At 29.4% G+C, this 14,281-nt stretch overlaps 1 protein-coding gene across 1 annotated transcript; it reads right to left on the reverse strand.

The window, feature by feature from the left end:
• Window positions 1-1,035: 1,035 nt before the first annotated feature.
• EMC3 (ER membrane protein complex subunit 3) lies at window positions 1,036-13,528 on the reverse strand. The gene is made up of 7 exons (XM_087168457.1): window positions 13,230-13,528; window positions 11,729-11,786; window positions 9,933-10,131; window positions 6,254-6,335; window positions 5,660-5,739; window positions 4,640-4,722; window positions 1,036-1,308 (listed from the first exon to the last, which is right to left on the reverse strand). Exons 1-7 carry the CDS (start codon window positions 13,376-13,378, stop codon window positions 1,222-1,224), a joined length of 738 nt encoding a protein of 245 aa, XP_087024583.1. The 5' UTR covers window positions 13,379-13,528; the 3' UTR covers window positions 1,036-1,221.
• Window positions 13,529-14,281: the final 753 nt, after the last annotated feature.

Genomic DNA, 14,281 nt, shown 5'->3' on the forward strand with positions numbered 1-14,281 from the left:
TAATTAGTTTTTACAAAATTTATAAAAGTTGGTTAACGGCATTGGAGTAATTAGACCAGCAATTATTTCACTATACCTGGAAAAGTATTTTCATATTTCAGTTCTAAATCAAAATATTTGTGACAACCAAAATTTTATTTTACATTATTTTACTTCATTCATTTATCAGGAATGAGTTTGGTAAAAAAACCAAAAAAAAGCTGAAAATAGAGATATGAAATGTAACGGTAGAGAACAAATTTTTGAAAAATTGAAAAAAATACCTGAAATTTGAGCAAGAAAAAAGTGCACATAGGAAGAATGTTATCAAGAGTATATCGGCAGAATATTCTCAGCGTTTTAATAAAATATATCGATTCGCGATTTCTTTTTTATGAAATTGTGAGAACATAAATCTCAGTGTGTGATTTTTTAAATTGCGTGAATATCAATCCCGATTTGAGGTTTTTAAATTACGTGAATATGAATGGCCGATGTGTAATTTTATATCTCATGAGAACAAAACACGATGAGTAATTTTTAAACTGCGTGAATAAGTATTGCTATATGTACTTTTAAATGGCATGAACTCAAAACACAAAGTGTGAACGGTGCCCAATTTTTTCTTAAATTGTGTGAATACAAATCTCAATGTGAGATTTTTAAATAACGCAAATATATGTATCCCGATGAGTAATTTTAAATCTAGTGAATACGAATCCCGATGTGTACTTTGAAATCACATGAATATGCATGATATTCTGATTATCCGAAGAAAGTCTAATCCTAATTATTTCGGATTATAGAAGTCCTACTGCACATATATTTAACATCTTCATATGTATAAATATTAAACAGGAGGTGATAATTCTACCAGACAAAAAAGTTTTTTTTTAATTCAAAGAATAACCAATATATTTTGAATGACAATTAACTGTCAGTTTCAAAAAAGTAATAATCATATCTATCAAAATAATCATCTCTGGAAATAGTTTTCTAATTTTAAAAAAATAAATTTAATAAATAAGACAGTGGGAAAAAAAACAATTGCACATATTAATTTAATTTCCGATTTATTATTAAAAGGCTACAATTATTATTAACAATGAACTAAACACTTATGGATAATGAACATTTGACACCAATAAGGTGATTAATAATAATAATAAATAAGTATAAATTTAGATACCAATGATAAGAATAAGAAGAATTGTTCTATATTATGTTCATTAAATGCTCTTTTTATGATGGAGGCACTCCTATTAAATCAGCTTCAATGTTTTTTAAACTCCACTGGTGATCACATATTTCTAAAGCTTCCCATTCAGCCTGAAAAGTTTAAATTAAGTTTGAATTTGAAACAGAAAATTAGAATACCATCATCCATAAAATAAGTTCACTCAGTTATAAGGAGAGCTTGGCAATGCATTGATGTGTCATGAAGCATCAATTATTATGGGTGACACTAAGATAAATTACATTATAAAATATATGGAATAATTCATAAAATAACCTCACTTGGAAAGTGTTATAAGGAGAACATTGATATATTTTGTAAAATATCAATCTTTTTTCAATATCATGTGTCACAAAAATCTATTTTCATGTTTATGCTAAATACCATGCTCTGTCATAAACATTGAGTTTACAATAATGATCAACACACAATAAATATTATTGACAAAAGTATTGTTTATGAAGATATTTATTAGATATATTATGAGTGCAGATAAATTTCATTTGGGGACGAAAATTCTGATGAATTTGAAAATAATTCATAAATGATGCCCTAAAATGTTGGAAATTGTGGTTCATCGCCTATCAATAACATATTTTATATCTCAAAACACGAGAAGGATGCTCTGCTTACAAAATCTATTTTTTTGCAATAGTTCGCAATAGTCAAATGCAATAGTTTAAATTTAAACAATCAGTTTCAATAATTTCGATTTAAATAATCAAGTGCAAACTTCATACTGAAAATTACAATATGAAAAATATATACTTGAATTTCCTTCAAATAAACAAACTGTGCTTCCACCTATTAACTGAATTTCACAATTTAATTAAATGTTTCCTTTTCCTTGTTTAAAATAAAGGCACAATCCCTATTTCATAAATAATAAAACACAAATTCATAAATTATTTTAAAAGTTAAAAAAAATGAGCTTTTGATAAAATTAATAATTTCTTTAAAATTATGTCTTGAAATAGATAGTCTTTTTGATGTCTTTAAATAGATAAGTCCGTGAAAATACTAAAAATAAAATTTTATTGTTCATTTATCAATGACTGGCGTACCTTTCATTTTACAATTTTAAAAACAAAAGTCAAAATTTTTTAGATGAAAGTGCAGAGTAAAGAAACAAAACCAGCATTTTGGACCAGCACAAACAATTACTATATATGGAAATGTAAATTTCTTTTAATCCATTAGATAGGCTGGATATTTTTTTCCAACCTTGTCCTCTTAACCTAGGGTTGTTTTTGTAACCTTATAATAACCCTTGATTAAAAGAATAAAATTTTGGTTGATAACTGCATTTAAAAAGGTAATATATTACATAAAGAGCTCGATTTAATATGTGTTTTAAGCAAACAACCTTTCTAAATTAACAAGGTACGTAGCCAAATCTTTCAACAAAAAATAGACACATTTTATGTACTTTTTAAGCACTATGTACATTAACAAAATGCAAAATAATTTTCAAAGACTTTACATGATCATGATAAAATAGCTAATTTCTGATAAAGAACTCTTTTCTTGATTATATTAGCTACCATAAAAATATCAAAAGATTTTTCGGTAGGGTGGAGAATCAAGCCTGAAATTGAGAATATCTTACAAAATGCAGCAGAGCTGCACATGAGAGTGCAAGAATCTCACCGAACCCAGCTCAGTATACACACATGCGGACCCGCAAGTATTAGATTAAACGTGTAAAATAATTGGTTCCTTCATATGCTACTGGGTGACAGTAAGCCAAAATGCATTGTGTTTGAATGCAGAGCTCATTCTTGGCAGAAAAAAGGGCAGGGTGCAAAAGTTAAAAAAAGGGCATTATTATTCGAAAAGGGCAATAATTTCTTTCTATGGGCTTATGTTCTATGAAAAAACATTGTCAATTAGTAAAAGAATTTATTTTTCTTACTTTACTAACAGTAGCAAAGCGATCATATTTACTAATTTTTATTAATGAATTAACATATATACCGAGTTATTGAGCTAATTAGCTTAGTAATTTATTTAAAATGCATGCATATATTAATAAAATAATAAATGCATGTTTTTAAGTGTCTGTAGTTATGATTTAATAATTAAAATAATTAATAATAATTATGATTTAATGATAGTGGAAGCAACTACAAACTTTCAAAGACAAGTGCAACAAGGGGGTGTGATAGCTACTTTTCCTTTCCCATATAAATCTATGTATTGACAGCAATGACAAACTAAATAAAAAGAGTTGAAAATTTAAGAAATCCATTGTACAGTTCGGAGAAAAAATAAAGAAGGGTTGAGGAAAGAAAGGGCAAAAAGGGTGTGGAGTCTATTACATCAAGGTACTAATTTACATCAGGGGCAAACAGGGTGAATTCTTTTGACTAAAAGGGCAGCAGGGTGCTGCGCCCTGTTAACCCTGTCTAGAATGAGCTCTGTTGAATGAATTGTGAAAACGTCAAATAGAACAATATGAAAACCACGCTTTTGCATACGATGCAACGAAAATCGACATGGTAAGGAAAAAAATCTCATTTTCGAAAAGGGAAAATTAAGCACTTTTTAAAGACATTAAAAAAAGGCCCCATTACAAAAAGCACCTTTAAGGGCTTTTAAAAAACAAAAATTGAAAATAAGCACTTTTTAAAAACGCTATGCACCATGATAAATGTTTGAAGAAAAAAAAATTATTTCAGTTTTTGCAATTACATTTTGAAAAAAATATTAGTTTTCAGCTTACTTAAGCACTAAACAAAAATGGAGTTCCCTAAACAGTTCTCTTTAAACCAGATAGAGAGTTAAAGTAAACAGAAATATTTTACTGCTCTTGATGGAGATCACAAATCAGAGTCATCTTCAAACCTGACAGTGAGTAAAAACAGGACCCAGAAATTCTTTCAAAATTAAATAAATGAGTCAAATCCGTTTTCTCTAGACAAAAGTCATCTTCAAACCTAATAGTAAAGCTAAAATTAAAACCAATTCTTTATGACTGATATAAGAGTCACTTAGGCCAGGATAGCCTATTGGTAGATCACCGGACTCACATTAGTGAGAACGGGAGTTCGAATCCAGTCGGCCAAAATCTCCCCATGTAGGAAATGGTGCCTGATGCATGTTAAATCTGTCGTGTCAGAAAGTCCACCATGTTTACATAATAAATTATACCTCTGGGGTTACTGAATTGGTTGTTCTCTAGTTTAGGTCAAAACTACGATCTGTGGATGAATGAATGTGTCCTTTCTATAAACAGGTGTGATGTATGGGTGTGACAGAAGTCGAATTTTTGTTCATTGGCGTCACTGGAAAACAAGAGAAGTCACACCCCTTGCCTTAAGTAAAATTTGTTCGCATTAGATAGGGGTTATAAAAATGTTAGGATTGTGATTAAAATTTATAGTTGTTCAAAAGAAGTCAAAGGTTAAATGTAAAACTTACCTTGAAGGCCTGTTTTGGATCGGGAGGCATAGCCATTGCTGGAGCAGACATCTGGTCTTGCATTGCACGAGTTTGATCAGCAGCTTTGAGAAAAAAATAATTTTCATATTACCCTTAGATATTAATAAATGTAATAATAAAAAGACAAACAGAAATCAAATGCCTATTTTAAATTTAATAATTTAGAATAATTAATTTAATAATTTAATAATTTAGTGTTCCAATTGTAAGGAACCTCTAACTATTATAAATATTTTAACCCAGTGCGGCAAATGTAAATATCAGAGACTGTGTCATTTTGGTAGCTTACATCCGTCATTATTTTTACTAATTGGAGATAATCATCACTCTAACATTTTCTCATACCTTAAGGACAGTGGCATTTATACATCTAGTTTTTACACCAGAACAAAATTGTGAGCCTAGTTGTAAAATATCCACTTAGTTGGAGGTGCAATATAGCCAAAACTCAAATCAAATGTAATAATTTAGCACATAATTCAATATATTCATGCTTCATCTTATACAAAAAAAAATTGTAATAAGCAATAACAATAAATAAAATAAAATTCTTAAGAACTCCAAACCAGCATCAGCTTGAGTTTTTAGTTAAATTTTACTTTTCTTATTTTTCTCCCCTTAATATGGAAGATACCTTGTAATAAGTATCATGGGTCACAATGTATTTATCTGGGGAGAAAAAAAGATACTATTAAGCTGTCTGTGTTCAAAAAGATATATTAAATAGGATGTAGTTAGGTTTAAATGTTTGACTTCAGATTGTAAATTTGATTATGATTGTCTAAGTTAAAAATTAAAATGTGAATAGTATCACAAAGTACAACTCTTTCCCTTTTGAAAAGAAAGCATTTTTTTCACAGCAACTCTAGTAAATGATAAAAATAGATGACAGATGATGAAAAATAGATGATTCTCTGTCAAACAATGTTTTTTAAAAAAATTCTAAAACATGCTTATTAAATTAGGATGAAAATTTCATGAATTATTTGCACAACTCACCATTATTCTCCCCCAAGACTAAGGCATAAATGCTTCTAAGACCAAAGACATTCAAGAAGTACCAAGATGCTGAACTCACCCTATGTAAATAAAATTTTAAAAAAAATATATGCAACATGAGACAGTAAAAATTAATGTAATAGTAATGAGACAGATTTAGACCAAACATCAGCAAAAAAATTACTATACAGGAAACTAATTACTCAATTATTAGAAAGTTATAGTTAAAATTACAGTTAGAAATGTTCAAAGAAATATTTTTGACACTTCTCTTTTAATTTTTGAGGAGAGAATTTTAAACTAGAGACCTTTTATATAGAAAACCACTATAACTTCTAAACTGGTAGTCCAATTAACTTGTGATTTAGCATATAAAAGAAACCACCAAAAACTAGATGACAATATTGTCTCGATGACAATATTCCTTTCTTCTTCACTTTTCTTCACTCACCCTCCTGCCAAAATCTAATGTGGGAGATTATGTTAAAAGATAGTTTTCGAACTCATTTTAAGTAAATTTATGAAACACGTAACAATTTCTTTTTAAATACACGTAATATTTAAAATTAATTTAAAAACATGTATCTAATTTACCAGGAAGCATCGAGCGACAGCAATTCTATACCTCTCTGCAACATCGGCTTGAATCGTAACGTCAGAGGAAAAGGAACTTTGGCTAAAAAGAGGAAAAATATTATTTTTGATAAATTTGGATAATGAAAAAATATGTAATTTCATTTTATAACTGTTGTTGAACAGTCAAACCAATTGTGAGTTTATAAGACTGTCAATGTTTAACTCCATAGCTTTGTTACTTTGATCCCAGCCCAGAAAACAAAACACTTCTTTATTACACATCGGGAGATAAACTAATCTTCGTGGAGGACTTTTTGATAGAACTGACCCACATTCGGGGAACATGGAAAAGAAAATTACAAAAAACCCCAACCATTAGCCTGGAGGGAATTTTAACCTATGATTCATTTCCCACTGAGTATATTTTGTGCCAGCAATGTGGTCAGTCTCAGCAGAAAACAGCATTTGTATCAAACAGTTATTGCTGTGATTCGAGTCTGGGTCAATTCATTTGGACACGAATACCCTATCCCCTCAATTACTGCAGCTACAATAAAAGAATATTATCATGATCACTAAAAATATGACAATACAAATATTTTGAATAAAATTATCTCAGCATTATTGTAAAAGCTTAGGACAGCACCCAAGAACTGCAGTACTTTATAATTGTAAATAATAAATTCAATATAAGGAATGACAAGAAAAAAGTTATAAGGTATAATACTATCCAGTCTTCAAAGATATTAATCCACTAGATATAATTTTGCATGAAATTAAATGTAACAACTTCACAAATATGAAATAATTTATTAATTTAACTTTTTTTTTTTAAATATTCGGCATAACATCACTTTTATTAAAATGTAAATGCACAACTCATTTATGTATTTTTTATTAAATAAAATTCATTTTAGAAAATATTACGGTACATGGTGTTACAAACGTTATGGTACAGCAAAAAAAAATTCTTTAAAGAAAAAATTTTTTGATTTAAGACATGATTTACCCCATTTAAGACCGTCACTGAGATTGTACCGAGTATGAAATGAGCCTGCCTGTCTGTGGGTTGACAAATTTTTGACGATTGACGGTTTTAACCATGGTTATGTTCGTCATGTCAAAAAAAAAAACTTTTTAACATAGTTTTTGAACGATTGTTAAAAACCCAAAATTTCAATGTAAGAATAATTATTAGCTGTTATAAATAAGAAGTATTTATAAATAAACATACATATAAAATTTTAAGTGATCAATCAGTTTGATATCAAACTCTCTCTTTTTGTTTAACAATTACTGTCAAAAAGCCCAATTTTGATGTAGAAAATACTAAATAATTATAAATAAAAATGTGTAAAATCGATATACTGCATCCAAACTGTTGATTTGTCAAATTATTGAAAATAAAAATACAAAAACAATCAGATGAATAAAAAAAACACTCAGCAATAAATTTATTCATGATATATAAAATCAATTTTCATTTACTCCCATTCTAACTGCTCCTTCCCCTGAAGCATGCAATTACTAAAATAATAATAATAATAAATAAAAAAAAGTTGAAGCCCTCTGTACTCCAAGTTCATCTTTCATTTTCTTGTGAATAAGGCCAAAATTCGAAAGCTATTATACATAATAAAATAACATGTCACAAGGAAATTTATTTTAATAACTGTACTAAATATTAATAGTAATTTAATAAAATTCTTGAAATTATTGACTTATTTAAACAAACATTTATATCTTATATAAATTATAATTAGTTCACTAATCAATGAATTAGTTATACATTAATATAATTAACATTAGTTCACTAATATTGGAAATATTCATGTACATATAAACAGGAGTGCAGAAAATTCTCATATCCTAATATTCTTCTATGAACAAAATTTCTCTATGGGATCAAAATTTTCCAAAAAATTTAAGCCTTTTTATTCAGTACAATAATTTTTAAAAAATATATTTTGGAAAATAGAGTTTAAATTAGATAAAAATTCATTTGATTTCACAAAATTCTTGAATAAATGAGCATATGTGTTATAAAGTAATAGAAATCAAAATATATTGAAATAATGATAATTTATTAAACTAAATTTAAAATCCCTTTTATAAACTTAAGGAATTCAAAGTAATAAATACACAAATTTTTTTAGATCAAAATTTCCCCCATAGCTGCTTAAATTTCCTCCAAAGCCTTGTTTGCCTGGTAAGACATTCTGTTCCAATGAATATAATTAATAACAACAAATATTGAGAATCAATAAAAAAATTATAAGTTGAGTTCAGATAATTATTGGCAAACACTTTAATTTTACTTAATCTAAATAATTCTCTGCCTAAATTGTAACATACAAGAATTATAAATCAAAATTTAGATTGATACTAATTAACAATAGTTATTACCAGCAATATAAACCCAATAGTTACATTGATAATAATTAACAACTCATAGTTATAACCTGCAACATAAATCCAATAGTTACAATATGGGTCTTAAATTACCAATTACAAAATAAGATTACCATTAGAAACACCAATTAAAAGTTTCAATAATTTTGGCGACTTTTTTTATCTGTGATATGTACTATAAATCGAATAACCATAGAAGTATATAATGCAAGCATTGGGCTTGATTTAGTATCTAATAAAGTGTCTCTAATGTCAAAAAGGAAACTTGCCCTGGGTTTTTGAAACTTTTCAACGAGTTTTTGAAGTGTCTTGTCAGAAACCAGTTTTTGACATCAAAAACCCAACCCTAGTCTGACTCCAACGTCCCAAGATCACTCATACATGATCTCAATTTGACACTCTAGTATTACTGTCTATACGTACTCTTAAGTACATATAGTTTGTCTAAATTAAGAACTCCCCTAGCCATACGTCTGGACCCGTGGAGGTGACTATGATAATGTGGTAAAATAATTTCAAGTAGGGGTCGGAGGTCATTGTTTAGGATAGGTTTCGGTTCTGGTCAGCAAGAGAATATTTTTCTTCAGTCTATTGTGTTAGCCCTAGTGTGAAGAGATGCTACCCTCCCTGACAGTCGACGGACTCAGATTTAACCCACTTAGTAAAAACAGACAAAATTGAGAAAATGTTTCTCTCCGATACAGCTGTTTCTCTATCTAGCAACATGAAAAAACCAGTTTTGCTATGCCATATCCTTCAACGTTGGAGAAATAAAATAACAGAGATTTTACTATCGACATTGTTTAGGCTACGAGTAAAGTTCTGATGCATCATCATGTAAGTCAAAAATAAGAACTCAAAATTGGAAATAACATAAGCACTTACGTTTAGCGAAGTAAAAAATATGTATATAAATCTTAATCTAAAGAAGATTTTTTTAAATCATTATTTATATTACTTAAACTATTAGCACTCATCATACTGAAGTACTGGCAATAACACCATCTGTTGAGGAATAAGAGAAGTATTTTTGCCATCAGTGGATATTTTATTGGCAAAAAAAAAGGTTTTTTTTAATTTCATCAACAAATACAAAGAAATTTGAGAAAATACGGATAAACAAGTGTAAAATACAGGATTCTTCGTTAAAAAAGAGGGAAACTTGGCATGTAGCTGCTATGCAGAGAAGACATCTGGTTAATATATGACTTTTTACGTTCAGAACCAGTAAAATTAATGAGCCCTGGGATCAAATTGAACAAAGATTAACATAATTTATGCATACTTGTTACAAATCCAGAAAATGTCCAGTTGATCCACCCTCCAATTATAATCATGGGCAGAACATTTGTGAAGTTTCCTTTCACCATATCCGTCATCATACTAGGATCAGTCATTGGGTTTTGGGCAGGGGGGTTACGCTTTTGAGTCTTGAAGTAACCCAGATCTTCATTATTAAAATAATGTTTGCGCATCAGGAAAGCCTGTAAAAAAGTATGTATTTATTTGTTATTAAAATAATAGTTATACACAAGCCCTGCAGCGGAATTTTTCCGAGCTTTCTGCTACAAAACTCTCTACCACTAGTATCTTTCTGCAAGATACTTTATAAATAATAACAAAAATATATGTTGCTAATTTAAAATAACAAAAACGCTGTGCTAACAACAAAAAAAAACTGTATATAATATTTTTTTAATTGAATATTCAAAATTTTTTTATTCTAATGCACTAATTATTTACTTTTTTGAAATTTGTAAATAATCACAATAAAAAAATAATAACGGCCCAAAAAAGTTAGAATGCATCATGTTGGGGATAACATAATGTTATAACAACTAAATCTAAGACGTACTTAGCTTGAAAGTAATACTTGTGCTTTACCAGAGCTAATAGTGATGCATAAAAAAAAAAATTAGAGCATCGTTTTACAAAAAGACTGGAACTAACTTAAGTGTAGCACTGAAAGTAAGCTAAAAATAAATATAATAAATCCTTCTATTTATTTTAACACATATTTAACATTAAAAAAAAATATTTTTAAAGGGTAAATGCAAGTTAAGATAAATAACTAAAAAATAATGTTTTTTACCAGCAGATAAACAAAAATATTTAAATAAACAATAAAAACATAATATTTTTAATCATTAGTTATAAAATAAAAATTACTAAAATATGAACAAAGTTGCAATAAAACGAAACATAATGGGGGACATTGTAATACAATAAAATAAAATAAAATTTCAACAACTAAGTCATCCTAAAAAAATAATTTAAACAAACTAAATTAATAAAATTTCATACAAATAATCTGTATTTAATTGAAATTACAATGTGTTTAATCAAGTGACAAACCTTTCTAAGTATAGAAATAATTAAAAACAAAGAATAAAAGATTTTTTAATGAAAGTAGATATGATTCCCCATGAGTCAAATCTTGCAAATGATACTGAACCTCCAAGCAAAATAAGAAGTAATTCAATTAAAAAATACCATTTCTTTATAGATATCAGATAAATAAACACAGCAGATGATTAAAAAAAATTCGATAATTAATGTATTACCCAAAACTATAAAACGATAATCTATCATAATAAATCGAAGATAATGAAAATTGAGAAACAAAATTGATTTTTAAAAAAAAGAAACTAACATGTCAATACTTTGAAAACAGAAATTTCAACTTCCTTAATTCAGACATCCAATCGACAACACTCCAGCAATGTTTAAGACTAATAGAAGAATCTTGAGAACACACCTAATGATGGTCAGTCCAGAAAAATATCTGACTATATTTTTTTTTCTATCATACAAGCACAAATTACGGTATTGAAAACAAAAAAGAGAAATCTCGTAATGCAATATGGTGTCAAATTTCCTGAAATTTCCCAGCTATGGGAGGAAATTACATTTTCCCCTTACCTTTTTTTTAATCTCGTTTTCCCTGACAATTCATGGTTTTCTTGTTTCAATTCCTGTTTACAATCCCAGCGTGTGCAAACTCTGTTAGATGTTTAATATGTTACATGTTAGATATTAACAAACTACATATAAAAAATACATAATTTAATATTAACAAACCTGTCTCGGAATGTATTTTCCATTTTCCCTAAGTAGCCTGCTCCGAATTATCGCTTGGCTAAAAAAATATAAAACATTTTGCTATAACATATGTAAATCATTGGTCAAGAAGACATTAATTTAAGTAATATTAATATAGAATTCATCATTAATTTCTAATCAAATATCTTAAGAAGAAAAAATATTTAAATCTTGCATAATTTACAAATTATTGCTATGAAAAAGACATGTGACAAATTCAAAAACACATTTTATTTACCTTACTTGTATTGAATAAAATAAAAACATTGATACAAACTTTTGGAGATATAATTCATTTAGTTTCATAGTTATGCAAATTTGTTAAGGTTTGGCAAATAATAATAAATAAGTGAAAATTAAATGTAATGAAATCATTTGAAAATAAAGTATTAATCAAGGTTCAAAATGTAAATTCGAGTAATTTAGGAATAATTTACATGAATGTGTTCTAAAATGACCAATTAAGTTTTTCCTAATTTACAAATTATTCCGTGGAAAAGTACATTACATTCGTAAATAATGTGTCTTCATTTTAATGAACAATAGATTTAAGGTCAGTTTGAACGGATTTAATTAAATACATCTTAAAAAATTTGGACAATAATTTCTTTTTTTTAACTAGTCTGAAAAATTATGGGAAGATTTTCGTATCCTAATCTGTGGCAGAATAATTGCCAAGTCTTGTAAACTTCCGAGCAGCGGCCAGCGAGAAACTAAAAAAAAAACATCACGGAAAGCGACAACTCGAAAGGTATAACTCATAACAACCCCTGGAGAAACATCTACATGTTTTTTTTTAAAAAATTGGCAAGTTTAAAATCTATTTGGGAACTTGGCAAATGTAGTTGGCGCAACAGATCATGATACGGAAATATCCCCTAATTTATTATGGCTTAGCAAATAACAATAAAGTGGACATCTTTTGAAAATAAAATTTAAACCCAGGTTCAAATAGAAACTAATTTAATTAAACCTCTTTCCAAAATTTATGAGTAATCTATATTAATGTGTCTTAAAACAGGCAATTAAATTTTCCAGAAATAAAAGAAGCTGAAAAGGGCCAACTACAATTTGATGCGCCAATGCTTAAGTTTGCAAATTTAAAAAAAATAAAATTAAAAAAAAAGTGGATGTTGGCAAGAGGGTGGATAAGTGTTACACTTTTCGAGTTGGTCCCCTTCTGTGATGTTTTTTTTTTCTTCTTTTTTTCTCGCAGGCCGCTGCCGTAAGTTGTCAAGACTTGGAGATCATTCTGTCACAGATCGCGATACAGAAATCTCCCCCTTCCAATTGATTCTCTTTAGTCATAGTTTGAATATGCAAGAAAATTCGAATGCGAAATTTTTACATTTTCCTGGAATCAAATAAGAATGCAGGATTTCTTCCATGCAGCTCTAAACTAACATATAAAAATTTCCTACTAAATAATATAAATAGAAATTTAGCTAAAATTAAAGAAAATATTTTATTAAAAGTCTACCTATCTTGTACTTGGAGAAGTTCAACTTTTTTAGGAGATGTTAACAATATCGATATATAATGGCGAACTATACCGAAAAGAAAAGTAATAATAACAATGGGAAGGAAAACCCATAAGCGAATGTCGGGATCTAACAAGAGTTCAGACATTTAAACTAATTGTTATTTGTATAAAACCAGGAAAAACAAAATTTAAATTGCTGTTTACAGTTTACGAAACAGTGCGATTGTTGATTGTAGAAAGAGAAACCGAGCGACATGCTCTTTATCAAAGCTTATAACTCTCTAATTCCACTAACTAAACCGATAGATGAGGCTTGACAAACAGCAGACAAAAAAAAAATAATAAACGGTTTTGTTGAGATTTGAGCTTCATGCGAGGATCGCGAGACAAGTTCACGACATCGGTACAGCCTGACGATACAAGTTCAAGTACAGGGACTAATATCAATCTCAATCAGTCCCGCAGTGGACTGATCGTTAAGACACGGTTCCCAGCAGATCACCGAAGTCAAGCATCACTGGCTGCGGTCAGTGTGCGGGTGGGTGACCACTTGGATCAGTCTGCGTAGGGACCGAGGGTGTGCGGTATTGGTCCTCGTTAAACTGTGCTACCGTAAAGTGCTCGACTTCGCGCGCAGGTCGTCGGGCTACCGACGCGGAGGTGCCATCCCCTCCGCAGAGGATCAAAATTGTGATGGCATGTCTTCGGATCATCCTCCGGGATGTTTCCCAGACCGTCGCCAATAGCCTATTGTGCAGCTCTAGTGTGACGTAAATTAACAACAACAACAATCTCAATCAAATCTTTACGAGCAATCTCAAATAAAGACATTACAAACGAAAGTGATCGTTGATGAATGGGTGCGATATTTCTGCAGTACGGGCCTTTTGGGCTTTGTGTCAATTTGCGCTTTTGTTACATTCTTGTTGTTGTTGTTGTTGTTAATTTACGTCGCACTAGAGCTGCACAATGGGCTATTGGCGACGGTCTGGGAAACATCCCTGAGGATGATCCGAAGACATGCCATCACAATTTTGATCCTCTGCGGA

This window comes from Parasteatoda tepidariorum, chromosome 7, assembly GCF_982258835.1.
Source record: "Parasteatoda tepidariorum strain Cologne lab strain chromosome 7, Ptep-v5.0, whole genome shotgun sequence".
Lineage (NCBI taxonomy): Eukaryota > Metazoa > Arthropoda > Arachnida > Araneae > Theridiidae > Parasteatoda > Parasteatoda tepidariorum.

Coding starts and splice junctions, on each gene's coding strand:
- EMC3 (XM_087168457.1), bottom strand. CDS start 13,378: ATGTCTGAACTCTTGTTAGATCCCGACATTCGCTTATGGGTTTTCCTT. Junction 11,787..13,229: donor CTTCTCCAAGTACAAGATAG/GTAGACTTTTAA, acceptor ATATTTTTTTAG/CCAAGCGATAATTCGGAGCA. Junction 4,723..5,659: donor AGTCTTGGGGGAGAATAATG/GTGAGTTGTGCA, acceptor TTTTTCTCAAAG/CTGCTGATCAAACTCGTGCA.